The sequence below is a fragment of the Carassius gibelio genome, chromosome B18, assembly GCF_023724105.1.
Source record: "Carassius gibelio isolate Cgi1373 ecotype wild population from Czech Republic chromosome B18, carGib1.2-hapl.c, whole genome shotgun sequence".
Classification (NCBI taxonomy): Eukaryota; Metazoa; Chordata; class Actinopteri; order Cypriniformes; family Cyprinidae; genus Carassius; species Carassius gibelio.
In genome coordinates, this window is record NC_068413.1 from 7,802,157 (window position 1) to 7,816,349 (window position 14,193).

Consider the following 14,193-nt stretch of genomic DNA (forward strand, 5'->3'; position numbering starts at 1 on the left):
TTAACTTGAACATGCCAAGTAATTGTTTCTGTTTAACACATTTAGAGTATTTTCATTCTGTTTTAACTGAGACAACAACTTAAATTAGCTAGTCATTCACATAAGGTCGGGTTCGTGTACAGCATGATTTGAAATGGTACTCTTTAATACATGATATCACAGCTTTCAACATGTAATTATGAGATTTAACACAAAAGAACGATGAGTTGCTGTCAAGCGAGCTATTCTGTGGTTTCAGTAATCCTGTTAACATACACCCTAACCCACGTAGTTTCTTCTTAACAATGGCAAAAAAAAAAATACAGTCTAAAAGAGATCCTAAAATTAGTTTATTTGCTTTTTGGAACAAGTTCAAAACTTATTGGTATGTACTGTATGAGAGAAACATTATCATACAAATCACTAGTTAAAGTAAAAAAAAAAAAAAAGAAGCCCTTTCAGGTAAACTGAAAAGATAAGATAACTTAAGGTGACTGTTGTTTTTGAAGATTGTAGCATGCAGGCGACAGGATTATTTTGTCTTGAGACAATTCAATCACTTGTTAGATCAAAACCTATATCGTTTTTATGAAATGTAAAAAGTTAGGCAAAGACGGGTTCCTTGATCTAGTGAAGGAAAATACAAGTGTCTTGTTACACGATGGCCTTGGGGATAAAATTACTTGCCATGCAAAAGTCCATTCCTCATCCCTTTTTATACCACTTCACTTTTAGTATGTTCTGTTTTTCCTGCCTGTGAGGATGCACAAGTCTTCGTAACTGAAAGTTCAACATGAGGGAGCTGTCCTGACACAATCTTAAAGGACTGTTTACAAGAACTGGCCGGTGTAATTGTTAGTGCTGGAAATACTACTTAAAGCAGAGATAAAAGTCAAGTAATTGCCGTTTTCACACAGGAAATTACGGCCACGACGGAGTCCTGGCAGCTCTCTGGATCCTCCTGAACTGACAGTGGAGGTAAACAAGTCACGACGCTCACAGTGGAGACATTAAAGAGCCTTCGGACTTTGTATTGGCAACACCCTGCAGGGGGTGCTGTGTGGGATCAGAGCCAATGAAGGGGAATTTGGTTATTATCTCAGTGCGAAGCCGGCACTCTGAAGGAGCAAATGAAGCAAGGCTTCATTAACACCCTTTGAATATCAAGGCCTGCTGCATAATGCAAGTTTTTAAAACCCATTTGTTTTGCATTACAAAATGGAGCCTTCTTTAAAATCCCATTTGTTATGAGTCACGCTGAATGACAACGGCGTTAACACGTTGTTACCCTTCAGGAACTTGGCATTAAAGCCCCTACATTAATTCAATGAAGCAATGAGACCGCAGTCTAATAGGACTGCTAGTCTCTGCTGTTCGCTGGTTTTAAAGAAAGGATGAGGCAATTACTTGAAGCAAAAGGGCTCGAATGTCTCTTTACTGGCAATGACTGGAGAAATGTACAAAGGTTTTCCCATTAGAATTCAAATATTCTTAGCTTGTGTTTGTATTAGTGTCAGAATGGATTCTTTAGCAGAGTGCTGTCGCAACCCACTTTAGCTGTGAAGGGAACATGAGTCACAGTCTACAAACTATAGTTGATAACACATCTTACATTGCAAAAGCATGGGATGGGAAATTGCTACTGTATGCTAAAAAGGCTCCAAGCTGCAAATGAATTTGAATTTAGTTCAAAACATTTTAAAGAAAAAAATAATTTATGCATAGGTGTTAAAATGTATCTCTGTATTTAGTCATTTGTGCAGTTTCCTGTTCATACTGTACATTTTAAAACAGAAACAGGTTCAAAAAGTAAAGCTTATATAAAAAGTCCATAGTTTGTTTTAATGTAAAACAATTTGATGTTCTTTCATACCTTGTTCATATAGTTATAAACATTGTATAGTGCTATTGATATTTACAGATTACATTAAAATATTTTAATTCATTTAAAAAAAAATCTTTTAAAATGGGACTGACAATATATTCTTATAATATATATATATATATATATATATAAACTAAACTTTGTATTTAGGTGAACAAAAATATTTCAAATTGTGTAAAATATGGGCTTAATAAATATCAGCAGGATTTAAAATAAACAATATCAGAGGGGTAATTTTAAAAAAATTTTCAGCTTATTGACAAAGTTTTTAAAAGTTATTTTACATAATTTACATGCATATGAATTCTAATAAAGAGAAAAAAAACTAAAGATGATAATCATAAACTCACACAGTTCATTTATGCATCAATATCTATATAGTATAACTGCAACCGCACAAATTAGTTTAAAGGGGTAGTTCAACCATAAAAATAAATAAAATTGCCATAATTTACTGCCCCCTCATATTGTTCCAAAACCATATGTCTTTCTTTCTTCTATGAAGATATTTTGAGAAATGTCTCAATGTGTTTTGTCCATACGGTGGGGAAGTCTTGGCCTAATGGTTAGAGCATTTGACTCCTAACCTTAAGGTTGTGGGTTCAAGTCTCGGGACGCCAATACCATGACTGAGGTGCCTTTGAGCAAGGCACTGAACCCTTAATTGCTCCCTGGGTGTCACAGCATAATGGCTGCACACTCTTTCAGGTGTGTGTTCACTGCTGTGTGTGTGCACTTTGGATGGGTTAAATGCAGAGCATGAATTCTGAGTATGGGTCACCATACTTGGCTGCATGCCATGTCACTTTCAGTGGAAATCAGTGGTTAACTTCTGTTTGGAATGACATAATGCTGAGTAAATGATGCCAGTTTTTGGGGTAGAAAGTGTGTTACAGTGTGTTTCCTAGTTGGGGGTCATTAAATAAGTCTTAAAAACACAATTGGACAATCCTGAATTTAAACGTCAGTGTCCAGTGGAAGTGACCTGTCCACACAGGGAGACAGCGAGTCCTGACTGTGAGTAGAGCTTATACCAGTGTCTGAGTCCGTGTCTGTCGCATCTGTAGGAGAGCCTTTCAGTCTGACCTTGCCTGCTGTCTGCTGAGAGACAGTGGCCCTGATCTGGGTCTTCAGAGATACAGGGCTAGGCTGGTCCGGACAGGCCCCCAGCTCAAGTGCATTGAGTTGAGCAACCAGATGCTGGTATTCTTGGTTCTGGGACTGCAGGTCTGTTTTGTTCCGCTGTAGTTCCTTCTCGATTTCCTGAGTTTGGGCATGAAGGGAAAGCCCAGCTCTCATGCTTGACTCAAGTTCACTGCGTAAGCTCTCCAGCTCTAAGAGATCTGAGGTGGACAATGAGAGGTTAGCTTCTAGCTCTAGTTCTGGACTTGCAGCTGCTGCTCCTTTCAAGTCCTCTAAATCTGAAGTCCAGTTCCTCAGCTCCAGGTCAATATCTCGAGAGAGCTGATCAATGAGTTCTTGGTGCCTGCAGACATGTAGTTCTAGTTGCTCGAGTCCATCACTGGTGTGCAGGTACTCCTGAAGCTGACCCTCATATTGGGACAACGACTGGCCACCATCACTTTCTGTGATGCTGGAGCGAGGTGTGGGGCTGTTCCTCAGTCCTTTCCCTGCATGTTCAATCTCCAAGTCTATCTCACGCATCTGGTGAAACTGCTGCCGGATGGTCTGATCTTGTGAGATGATCAACTGCACCAGTTTACTGATCTCTTCGGATCCCTCTGATGTCTCTGCTTTCTGGATCTTCTCCAATTTGCGGAAGGCCTTCCTCACCATGCGCTTCTGCTTCTCCGCAGATACAGTCTTGGCGTACTGTGCAGGTCCTTGGTCCCATCTTTTGGACTTTGCTCCCCTAGACTTTGAGACTCTTTTGGCTGCTTTGGATGATGGCACAAAATCACTGACCTTCATGAGGACAAACCGTATGAAAGGTCTCTCATCACCCCAAGCATTCCATAGCCGAAGAATTCGAGTGAGAGGTGGCAGTGCTCTCTCAAAGCCCTTCCACCGTTCCAGGATGCAGAAGTCTTTAGGTTCCCCATGTAATAGCCTCTTACTCTCTGGTAAAGTCTGGTGGTCCTCCAATAAAGCCTTGACTACATCTGCGCAAGTTGTGTGCTTGGTCACGCCACAGATTACTTTTTCTTCTCGACACACAAGCACCTGGATTTCCTTGCCTGGTGTTTCCTCTACAGGCTTAGACCTGGTAAAGAAATATAACAAGTGTGTATTATAAATCACAACAATCACAAGTTTAATATCCCTTAAAATGACTACGAATATGGTCATTTTATACAATAAAGTCAAATAATCAAGTATTACAAAACAGTAACAAGCTATATAAACTAGCCATATTGTTCATAAAGAATTTGTTACACACTAGTGTTTTTTTTATCATATGGAAGTTGCTAGTATACAGTAAAAGCAATACTGTAACATTGGAGTGTAAGAGTATAGTGATTCCACTCATGCCTATAAACACCATATGATGACAGACTGGAGTGGGTGGTTTCTTCATTACTACATACAATCTGGAATGAGGTGAAATACATAAAGCTCACGTCACGAGCTGTAAATGATTCAAGAGTCATTTTACAGTTATAACTGTACTTGGCACCTCTGATGATGGATTCACATCCATAGCTCAGATTTTAAATGCCACATTAAATGGCTGAGATTATTCAGATGAGCAGAAGGCTTCATGACAAGTGTATCACAGCCTCAATTATCTGAAATGATTGTTTCATAATTTTTCACTCTGTTCAGGTCATAACACCAGGTAATGACTAATTATCTCTCTTAATTCAGAACTGTAGAGGGTAATTCAAAAATATTAAAAGCGAAACGCAAATATAAATGTAAAATTTATAGAGGTAATGTTTATTTCTCAACAATAAATAAACACAGTTTGATTGCTGATGTTTTGTAAAAGGTGACGAAAAATATAAGTGGTGTATTTTGTCAATGAATGACCTCAGAAGAATGCAATATATATGCAAGAATGCAGGTGGTTAGTTAATATTTAGAAGACCCTGCTGCTACCCTACACAAAAGTAAATAGTTGAGCTATTTACATAAGCAGACCACCAAATACACTGTTGGGGCATGGGAAGAAAAAAACATCCTCAAATATACTGTATTCTGTAGGGATACAGGCCTTTAGCTTGAAAAGTATACAAACTAAGTGCAAGTTTCATATTTGTTAAATGTTGCATGACATAACTTACTTTAGTGTATACAATGCTATTTTTACGGGTTAATCCCACATTCACACCTGTGCTCGTAATTCCGCATGACATCATTAACATGACATCATAACAGAACTGTACAACCTTATCATTTACATAATAAGCAAGTAAAAGTATAGAGTAGCTTGTCCACACATGTCAGACACATTACACTGAAACAGACAATATGCTACAATACAATACAAGGCTTCACACTCAGCTTTACAATGTGCTTTCTTGGCTTGCTATACAATTTTGATTCATTTTTAGAGCTTGTTGTCAACACTGGGAATTCAATATTGTTTTCATGGTCTATTTTATTTAGTCTTTTCCAAGCTTGTCATGAGTACAGGAAACAAATGGGGGGGAATGGAAGCACCTGTGTTTGTCTTGCGGGAATGATTGGTGACCAGTAGCATCCTGTTACATACATCCTGCCACCAAGTTCATGCATTGTGAAGCAATGGAACATTTTGAATTCCATTTCGTGGATATACTGCAAACGAATGGAGTAACAAACATGTACTAGCCTGGTTTGAAATGTAGATTAAATGTGTCTGTTGTGCCCTAATAATCCCAACACCAGAGACATTGTTAGAGAACCACTGAAGGTGAAAAGAACAGAACACCCTGCCTCTCAACTCAACTCACAGAGCAAACACAAACACGTGTGATACTCGAGCCTTGTATTTCAGAGAACACGGTGTATCGCTCTACAGACTCAACACAGTGACTGGACAAGGAACATAATCTCCTGAACTCAGTCTATCAAGGTTTATTAGGCTGTACAAAATTATGCTTGGGAAATTAAACATTGATTTAACAAATATGTGTGGATCATTCAGCGCTATATCTCATTACCATTTTTCATTATCTTTTTAATAATACATGTACTCAAAGTTGTAGATATTGATTACATAATAAATCTTTATGCGGCAGATGTAAAATTTGTGACCATTTAAATTAAGAGCAGATGTGAAATCATATTACATGGGTATTGCCTGTGTCAGCTGATTCATTAACAGGAATCTGAGAGGTTTTAGTGAGCACCATGTAAACTGGAGAGAGGCAAAAGTGAAGGGATGAGTTCATAAGTGAACTGTTCAAATTATAATGCAAAGGAAACATACTGTCTATACTGTAAAAAAAATTCAATTAAGAAAAAAAGATTAATGGAGCATGTATTGCAAGAAAATACAAATTCAGTCTTTCTACTTAAAAATGTACTTAATGCAATGTGTTACTTTTCTTTGTAATTAATTGTGGAATTTACTAGCAGTTTCTCAGTGGCTTCTTTTTTTCTTTTTTGGTGTAACAGTATCATAGCGGCAGTGATAAAAACAGTGTGCTTCCTGAGCCCTATGTAAAAAGCATGAAAGATTTTTGATGAAAAAAAAAAAAGATTTTCAGAGAGAACTCTACTTGATATGCTGAGAAGACAAAACATCTCCAATGTATGTTTAGGTGAATCAGTTTCTCTCTATAGCTTGAGCAAAGCATAGTTTAAAGATTGTAATGCTGCTCTAGAAGGTTAAGCCTAAACAGAGTGACATTATGTGTTGGTGCACTAAAATACCCATACAATTACGGGTAGTTTAGCTGAGTGTAATAACCACCAGTTTAAACTGTCGTTGTTAGAACACACACCTATGTATGTTCACAAAAAGAATGGCTATTAATTAAAGCATGTATAAATCAACAGTTAAAATTATATTCTGCATAGAGCACATTAAATAAAGCAGACATAAGAGTTAGATTACCTTTGATTAGATTTCACTCTGAACATTTGAGATAATTACAGTTGGATTATGCTTAGGTGATTTTACAGAATCGTAAAATTATAATATCCCCTCAGAGTCTCAAGCTTAAAAAGACTGATAAAGACAGCTAAAATGTCTTTCTGTGCAATAAGTGGTCTGCATAGAACATGCATAAGAAGAAAAAATGTAACCCTGATGCAAACTACTGTGGCATCCATGAAAGAATCCTCTTTAATAAGCCCACAACAAACACTACTGAATAATTAACCATTTAGACGAGCCAACGTGGAAACATCAAAAGTAAAACCAAAGCACTTAAACTGCAAAGTCAATTATGCTGTTGATGACATGAACCTTAAAGAGTTGAGCACTTTTTTAAAATAATTTTGGCAGTAATTTATAGGCTTAAATGAAGTTCATCTCACGCAACCCATTTTTTTCGTAATATTTATTATGTGTACGCCTCTAACACTGCGAGAAATAATGACTATATGAAATAGTCCTACTTATGTTTCTTTCTGTACCGTCCCGTCGATACTGACACAGAACGTGCAATTACGGTTGCCATGGTTACCTGCTTACGCATATTTGTTTAGTTTACACATTTAGCATATTTTTTTACGATGAAGTAGGCTACATGCTTGCAATTAAAAAGAACGGACTTTTAAAACTTTTTTTAGACCTCGTTCAAAGGAGGGTTCAAGCCTTAATAAGGAAATCTATCAATTAGGCTGTAGTTCACACACAGAATCTTTAGCCTAGTTGTTTGTCTTAAAATTACATTCTCCATCATTCGCTAAACGAGTAGGCTACGTTAGGACAAAAAGAATAACTGCTATATGTACTAACTTTTATATTAATAATAATAGTAATCTAAAAACTAAACAAAATAAACAGGTCAAATTATACAACACAACAACATTCCGCCCCAGGACGCACCGTCACGCGCATCCGTCGTCATGCAGGAATTAATATTTAGGAAAAATGACTCATTTTGGAGACACTCACTTTGCGTTACTTACTGCTAACTACCAGCATCCAAGAGAGGCACCAGTGCAAGAACGACAGCATTAAGTGTAACTCGACTCTCTGCGACCATGCAGCGAAACACTTTGCTGTTGTTACAGTGACGAGCGTTTACAGCGCATAACAATAACTGTACGCGTTTAATTTCGACCGATTCTGAGAAGAAGAAAAAGTGTTTACGCGTATTTAGACCTTTTTAAATAAATATATATTTATTTATCCCATCAAATGTCTGTGGTAAGACTGCGCAATCTTAAATGAAATGGATGGTGTGAATCATACCTGTTCTTCAAACGCGCCTTCAGAAAGTTTTTCCCGAAAGGAGCCATCGCGCGTCAGTGTGATCACAGGTCAGATCCGAGACATCGTGTGACAGAACGAGGCGCATAAACCTAATCAAGAAAGAGCCACTGAAGTGCTGATCGTGGAAAAAGTTAAATAACTTGCGAACTTCAAAGTAGAGTAGTTTCAAGCAGGGCCGGCCCACTTCACACGGAGGGAGGCGACAAAACTCGCCTGTTGGATAACTGTGTGAAGCTGATGATTGTGATAGCGTCTCTGCCCTGTTTTCGAGAATGGAGATGTGCATGTTTCACTGTTTTTTTCCCCAGCTAACGCTATGTCTCTAATTTAATGTTCACATATGTACCTTCAACAATTTTAACCAGTTAGAAAGTCAAAAATAAGCTCACGGTTTAAATGAATTACAAACTGTTAAAGAGCGTTAATGTTACAACCTAACCCACTTATTTAATGGGCTGTAACATATTCTACACAAATTTGGATTTTCTTTATTTTTCTTTATTTTGACAGTGCCACACTCTCTTTTCATTTTAAACCTTTTTTTTCCCCAAATATAATCAATTTCATTTCATGAAATTTGATGGCATCAAATTCATGTTATATTTTTTACACTACAAACAGGATACTATTTTTCCTGTAGCCAAATTCTTTCATAATTTTACACAGACTCTAACACAACTCAGGTGATTGGTGGTCGTGTGATAGTGATTGGTTAAACTGACAGTGTCTTTAATACTGTATAATGATGAATCATAACGCATCATATTCCTTTAACCTTGACATTGGCTATCATGCGGACAGAATGTATGTTTTTGGAAGCAATCAAAAGCAAAGACCATTTCATTACAAACTGTACAGAGTGAATGTACAGCACAGGATGAGCAACTTATAACAATGGAAATAATTACAATAAGTTATTATTGGGTTGATGTGTAATTCTTGAAGACCGTCGATATCAATAGTTTCAGATGAAGTCATTGCACATCATCTCCAACTTTAATCATCACTTTTCACGAACTAATTACAGATTCACTTCTTCACTCCCCCTTCCTCCAGCTGAATGAAGAGAGGAACATCAAATGAGCATTATGAAAGTTTTGACGTCAACAATCAAAGTGGTTTCTGAGGTGTTTGCTGATGTCATCGCGACACAGGGCAAGGGGGCATGGAGGGAGGGATGGAGAGAGAGAGATATGGAGATGGATACGGGAGGGGTAGGAACGATAGTGCGCTCCTCTGACATCATAGAGGCTCTTATATACCGGGTGGAATGGAGCCTGCCATTCCTCACTTCACTCCTGAGAAAGCCAAGAGAAGACACAGCGAACAGGTTGGATAAGAAACCAAGAAGCTAGCATTGTGACTTCTGCAGGACGCACTGATATTCTTTCTCTGTCTCTGTAACGCTCTTACAACTCATTCCTATATTCTTCCATCTGTTTTCACACCATTTTATGACCTTTAACCCTATGGGACTTGGGCCCAGCTTGAATGTGCAGAAACTGTGGGACTACTGAGAAAATGCAGATGCAGCTGACCTCTGTTATCCTCCTATTTTTATTGTGTAATGGACTGTGTTCAGGTAGGCACACTTATCAATTTATACAGACTGATTTGACATCTCTCTCTAAAAAAAAGCTTATTTTAATTAACATTCAAAATGACCAAGAAATGTAAACATTTTATGTTGATGATCTTTGATAGCTAATATTGATGTATTATTTTTTACATGCCCTTTTTTTTGTATAGTTTTTTATTTTTATTTAATATGTATCTATCTGTATTTTTATGCTCTACTGTTATCTGTTTGCACCAAGAGAGTAACACAATTTCAGTTCTCTGTATGTGAGTGCTGTACATGTGGAGGAATTGACACTAAAGCAGACTTTGACTTGACTTTTTTTTTAACTTTGACTTTGATAATGATCTGCTATATCTTGATCTAACTGATAGTAAAACAATCAGTAAAATATCAAGATAATTTTACTAGCAGCTGAATTAAGATAAAACTTCAAAATACCTTAAATTAATGGAATCATATATAAAATGTATAATTTGATGGATGTCCTTTGATTTTGGTCAAATTTGCTGGCGAACAATTTTCTGTTTTTATACAGTATTTGGGCAGGATTACAATTTACACTCACTTAATGCTCTAAATGTCTTATAGACATTTTTACCATATACATTTAAACATGATGCTGGGCAAGTAATGTATCTTATGTTTTTTTTTTTTTTTTTTTTTTTTTTTTTACCTACAGTACCTTGGAATATATGAATAATATGAAATACAGACCCACTTCACATTTTCTTCAGATCTTATTGACTTGAAACACATTCACTGCTGCAGACAAGAAACTCATCTGGTTTCTCTGTACTTTGATGTGTATATGCTCTGTCCTACCCTTAAAACATGTCACCATTGTGTGTTTTCTCCCTCTTTACAGATATAGACCAGGGAAAAAGGGCAATAGAGGAAGAGGTACTGAGAAGTCTCCTCACTTCAAAGGTACATTCTTGCTTTTAAAACACCTGTTGAGTGCAAACCAACAGAGGCAATACTGTAAGGAGCCTTAATATAGATATGCCCTTTGACAGTGGGGCAGCTGAATTTTAAATGTAACTCATGGTTATTTTATGGTTTCTGGTTTTGAGAATACAGCATGTTAGAGGGGAAGAATTTTTATTAAAATAAGGAATATTCTTTGCCAGCTAACTTTACAATCAAAAGCATTAATTCGGTATGCTAAGGCTTTTGGAGAGGCACTTAACATTGAAACCAGAATAGCCCAGGGATTTATAGTAAAATTAGGTTTGTGCTCCAATTATTCAACAATTATTTTGTCTTCAATGGTCCACCTTTGTAGCTTTGTGCTGTCCACACATGTAGATGTTAACTGATGTTAAATGTAATACAAAATTACATATTTTTGTAAACTGTGATTAAAAAAGATATGCTTCCAATCAGGCAGCAAATCAGAAGCAGTGTACTCAAAAAGCAAAACGGATAAAGCTTTTACGCTCTATTGGTGGACCAAATGATGTGTCATTGTCTGAAATGACGCTCAGCTGCCTTCATTCATTGAGCAATATTCTGCACTGCATTAACATCCATTATCCACCTATCGTCAGTACATCTGGCTGTTATCCATTATCAATAGAGAATTGTTTAGCGTCACAGTGTTTGTAATTTTCTTTAGATTTTTTTTAACCCGGACCACAATTTCTGGCTTTTGTGACTTTCTATACAGACATCCTCTCTACTACAGAGGAAATTAAAAATTATGACTTTAAATACCGACATTAAATATGATGTCTTTAAGGCTAATGCTTTTAAAATGACAGCTGGCCAAGTCTAATTAAATGTAGCGAAATAGTTACTTCAATGGCATACAGCTGCAGGTGACATTTTCCTCTGTTATGTAATAAGAAAAAAACTTTCATTTTGATATGTTTGAATTACTCCTTTACACTCATTTTTAATATCAAACATATGGACTCAAAGGTGATTGTGTTATTTAAGAACAGTGTAATATAAGACATAGACAAACCTACAGCCAGCAGGTTGAAAACAGATTTCCAGATATCACACCAGGCCTTGATCTTGTTAGACTCATCCTGTGAAGGCCAATAAAACACTAGAGAAAACTCAAAATGTGCTTATCCAGTATTGGCACCCTGTAAGTGGACTGAAGATAGAGTAATGACTGGAGACAGCGTGATTTTTTTATAAGATGAAATAAAGCTGAGAGTGAGAGTGAGTCATTGAAAGTAAACATTTTTGCACTCTCACCCTATGTGCAGGTAAAGCAGAGCAAGCACATCGCCCCCCTGTGGCAGCTGCCGCTCCAGGATGTGTGCAGGATGATAAACCGTCTCGGGGAGTCTTGGCAGGAGGACTGGGGCAGCGAGGAGCAGCAGGAGGACGCAGAAGTTCAGGCTGACTATGACCAGAGGGTTTCAGGTTCCCTAGCCCAAATGCTTGAGGAAATGCATGACCTTCAGAACCTCTGCAGGGTCCTGCAGCCTAGAGAGGTGAGAGTTGACACACATAGGTATTGAGACAATAAACAATTTACATGTTCTAACACCTAAGTCAATAATTGCTTAACAGTCAGTTTCAGTCACCTAACAGTTTATTAGGACTGATTTTTATACTAAATATATAGGGTGGTTCATAAATAATTAATGCAGATTTATGTAAAAAAGCAGCAAAACATTAAACTTTTGGAAGAAATAACATATTCAAAAGTAATGCTGCCAAATGCATCATAACACAAGCCAATAAAGATTGCTTACACAGAGAGGCCAAATGTTTTATGGACATTCTAATTATTGTCATTTAACTGATGATTTTTATTCAATAGCACTATAGTACAAATTTCATATATATATATATATATATATATATATATATATATATATATATAGTTAACTAAAACAATATCTATATCTATCTATCTTTATATATATATATATATATATATATATATATATATATATATATATATAATTTTATTTTTTAAATAGATGGGTTACCACACAGATCATTAAAATTCACAAAAATTGCCCTTGCCTTTAAAGTGTGGCCCTATCATTTTGAGAAGTAGACTCCATCAGTTATACATCTTATTCAAGCACACTTCAGTGCAGCTCTGAGGAGCAATGATTAGAAAGAGCCGGGCGATGTAGTAAGCATCAGTCACGACATGGCAGTTGACTGACAGCATTGTCCACCCAGTTGCTGTGATTTTCAGCCCTGTAATAATCTGAGTGGCATTGGGGGGGAACAGCTCAAACATTTTGTCTTTCATTTCAGCTTCAAGACGACCAAGAATATCTGGAGCTGGACCAAAACAGTGACAGTCCACTGAAGAGGAAATCTCCGTATATACTTAAAAGGCAACTGCGCACCAATAAATCAAGACGGCCTTACATTCTGAAGAGAAGTGTGTATTACTGATGCCCAAGACAAACCGACGGAAAGATGTTTTTACATTTTGTGAATATGTGTCTGTTTTCAATGTTGTAGTATTAAAGTAGCGATATAGTAATTGTATGCTCTGTTTTAGCTAAACCCGTATTTACTGTATGCGCTTCAGAAATCAATCCCTTCTTCATTATGGGATGGACAATGTAAATAAAACAGCAGTCAATTCAAGAGTTTATTATATTTATTTATTTAATGTATATTTATTTTTCTTCCAATGTAATTAAATCATACTTATTAAAACTCTTTATGAAACATCTATTATTATTTCACACATTTCCATGATGAGAAGAACACTTGTGAAGTATTATGAGTATTTAACTCAAATACAGAAATAAGTTAGCGTTTACACATATACACAAAAAAAATAATGGTGTACAAAAATTTTCATTTAAAAATGCTAGTAAATTTCTGAAATAATTATAAAGAAATGTCATGTAATGCACTGAAAGAAAACATGACATTTTGAAGTTGAAAAACTGAAACAGGTTTCTTGTATAAGCATTTGTAAAATATTTTCATTCTTGTCACGGGACAGTACTACTAATTTCTACACAAATTTTAAACAATCACATAACATTTATATTTAGTCATTTTGCAGATGCTTTTATTCAAAGCGACATACAATTGGGTGATACATAAAGCGATTCTTCTTAAAAAGTCAAACAGACACAGGAAGTGCTTGTAATACCAAGTTGTATGCATTGTTCAAATAAGTACAAAGAGAATGAATAAATAAAGGGGAAGTTTTTTTATGATGAAGTCAAGTAGCTTCAAAAGAGATGAGTTTACAGCTGTTGCTTAATTGCCAGGGATTCCGCATTCTGAATAGGGGTGGGAATATCATTCCACCAGGCCAGAAATGGTGAATGAGAATGTTCTAGAAAGTGATTTTGAGCCTCTCTGTGATGGTACCATGAGGTGGCGCTCACTAGCGGATCACAGACTTCTGGACCCAGTGATGTCATGTAAATGGAGAAGAGGAGGGGTACAAGAACTGAT

The 14,193-nt window shown here is 36.6% G+C and overlaps 2 protein-coding genes across 2 annotated transcripts; one reads left to right on the plus strand and one right to left on the minus strand.

Annotated features, from left to right (window-relative positions):
* Positions 1 to 307: 307 nt before the first annotated feature.
* Positions 308 to 8,331, minus strand: rassf9 (Ras association domain family member 9). The gene is made up of 2 exons (XM_052583130.1): positions 8,181 to 8,331; positions 308 to 4,088 (listed from the first exon to the last, which is right to left on the minus strand). Exons 1-2 carry the CDS (start codon positions 8,225 to 8,227, stop codon positions 2,822 to 2,824), a joined length of 1,314 nt encoding a protein of 437 aa, XP_052439090.1. The 5' UTR covers positions 8,228 to 8,331; the 3' UTR covers positions 308 to 2,821.
* Positions 8,332 to 9,240: 909 nt separating this feature from the next.
* On the plus strand, positions 9,241 to 13,450 carry LOC127977907 (neurotensin/neuromedin N-like). Its single transcript, XM_052583131.1, has 5 exons — positions 9,241 to 9,531; positions 9,688 to 9,783; positions 10,649 to 10,710; positions 12,006 to 12,236; positions 13,021 to 13,450. The coding sequence occupies exons 2-5, from the start codon at positions 9,693 to 9,695 to the stop codon at positions 13,162 to 13,164; spliced, it is 528 nt and encodes a 175-aa protein (XP_052439091.1). The 5' UTR covers positions 9,241 to 9,531; positions 9,688 to 9,692; the 3' UTR covers positions 13,165 to 13,450.
* Positions 13,451 to 14,193: the final 743 nt, after the last annotated feature.

Coding starts and splice junctions, on each gene's coding strand:
- rassf9 (XM_052583130.1), bottom strand. CDS start 8,227: ATGGCTCCTTTCGGGAAAAACTTTCTGAAGGCGCGTTTGAAGAACAG. Junction 4,089..8,180: donor AAGGCGCGTTTGAAGAACAG/GTATGATTCACA, acceptor TTTCTTTACCAG/GTCTAAGCCTGTAGAGGAAA.
- LOC127977907 (XM_052583131.1), top strand. CDS start 9,693: ATGTGCAGAAACTGTGGGACTACTGAGAAAATGCAGATGCAGCTGACC. Junction 9,784..10,648: donor GTGTAATGGACTGTGTTCAG/GTAGGCACACTT, acceptor CCCTCTTTACAG/ATATAGACCAGGGAAAAAGG. Junction 10,711..12,005: donor GAAGTCTCCTCACTTCAAAG/GTACATTCTTGC, acceptor CCCTATGTGCAG/GTAAAGCAGAGCAAGCACAT.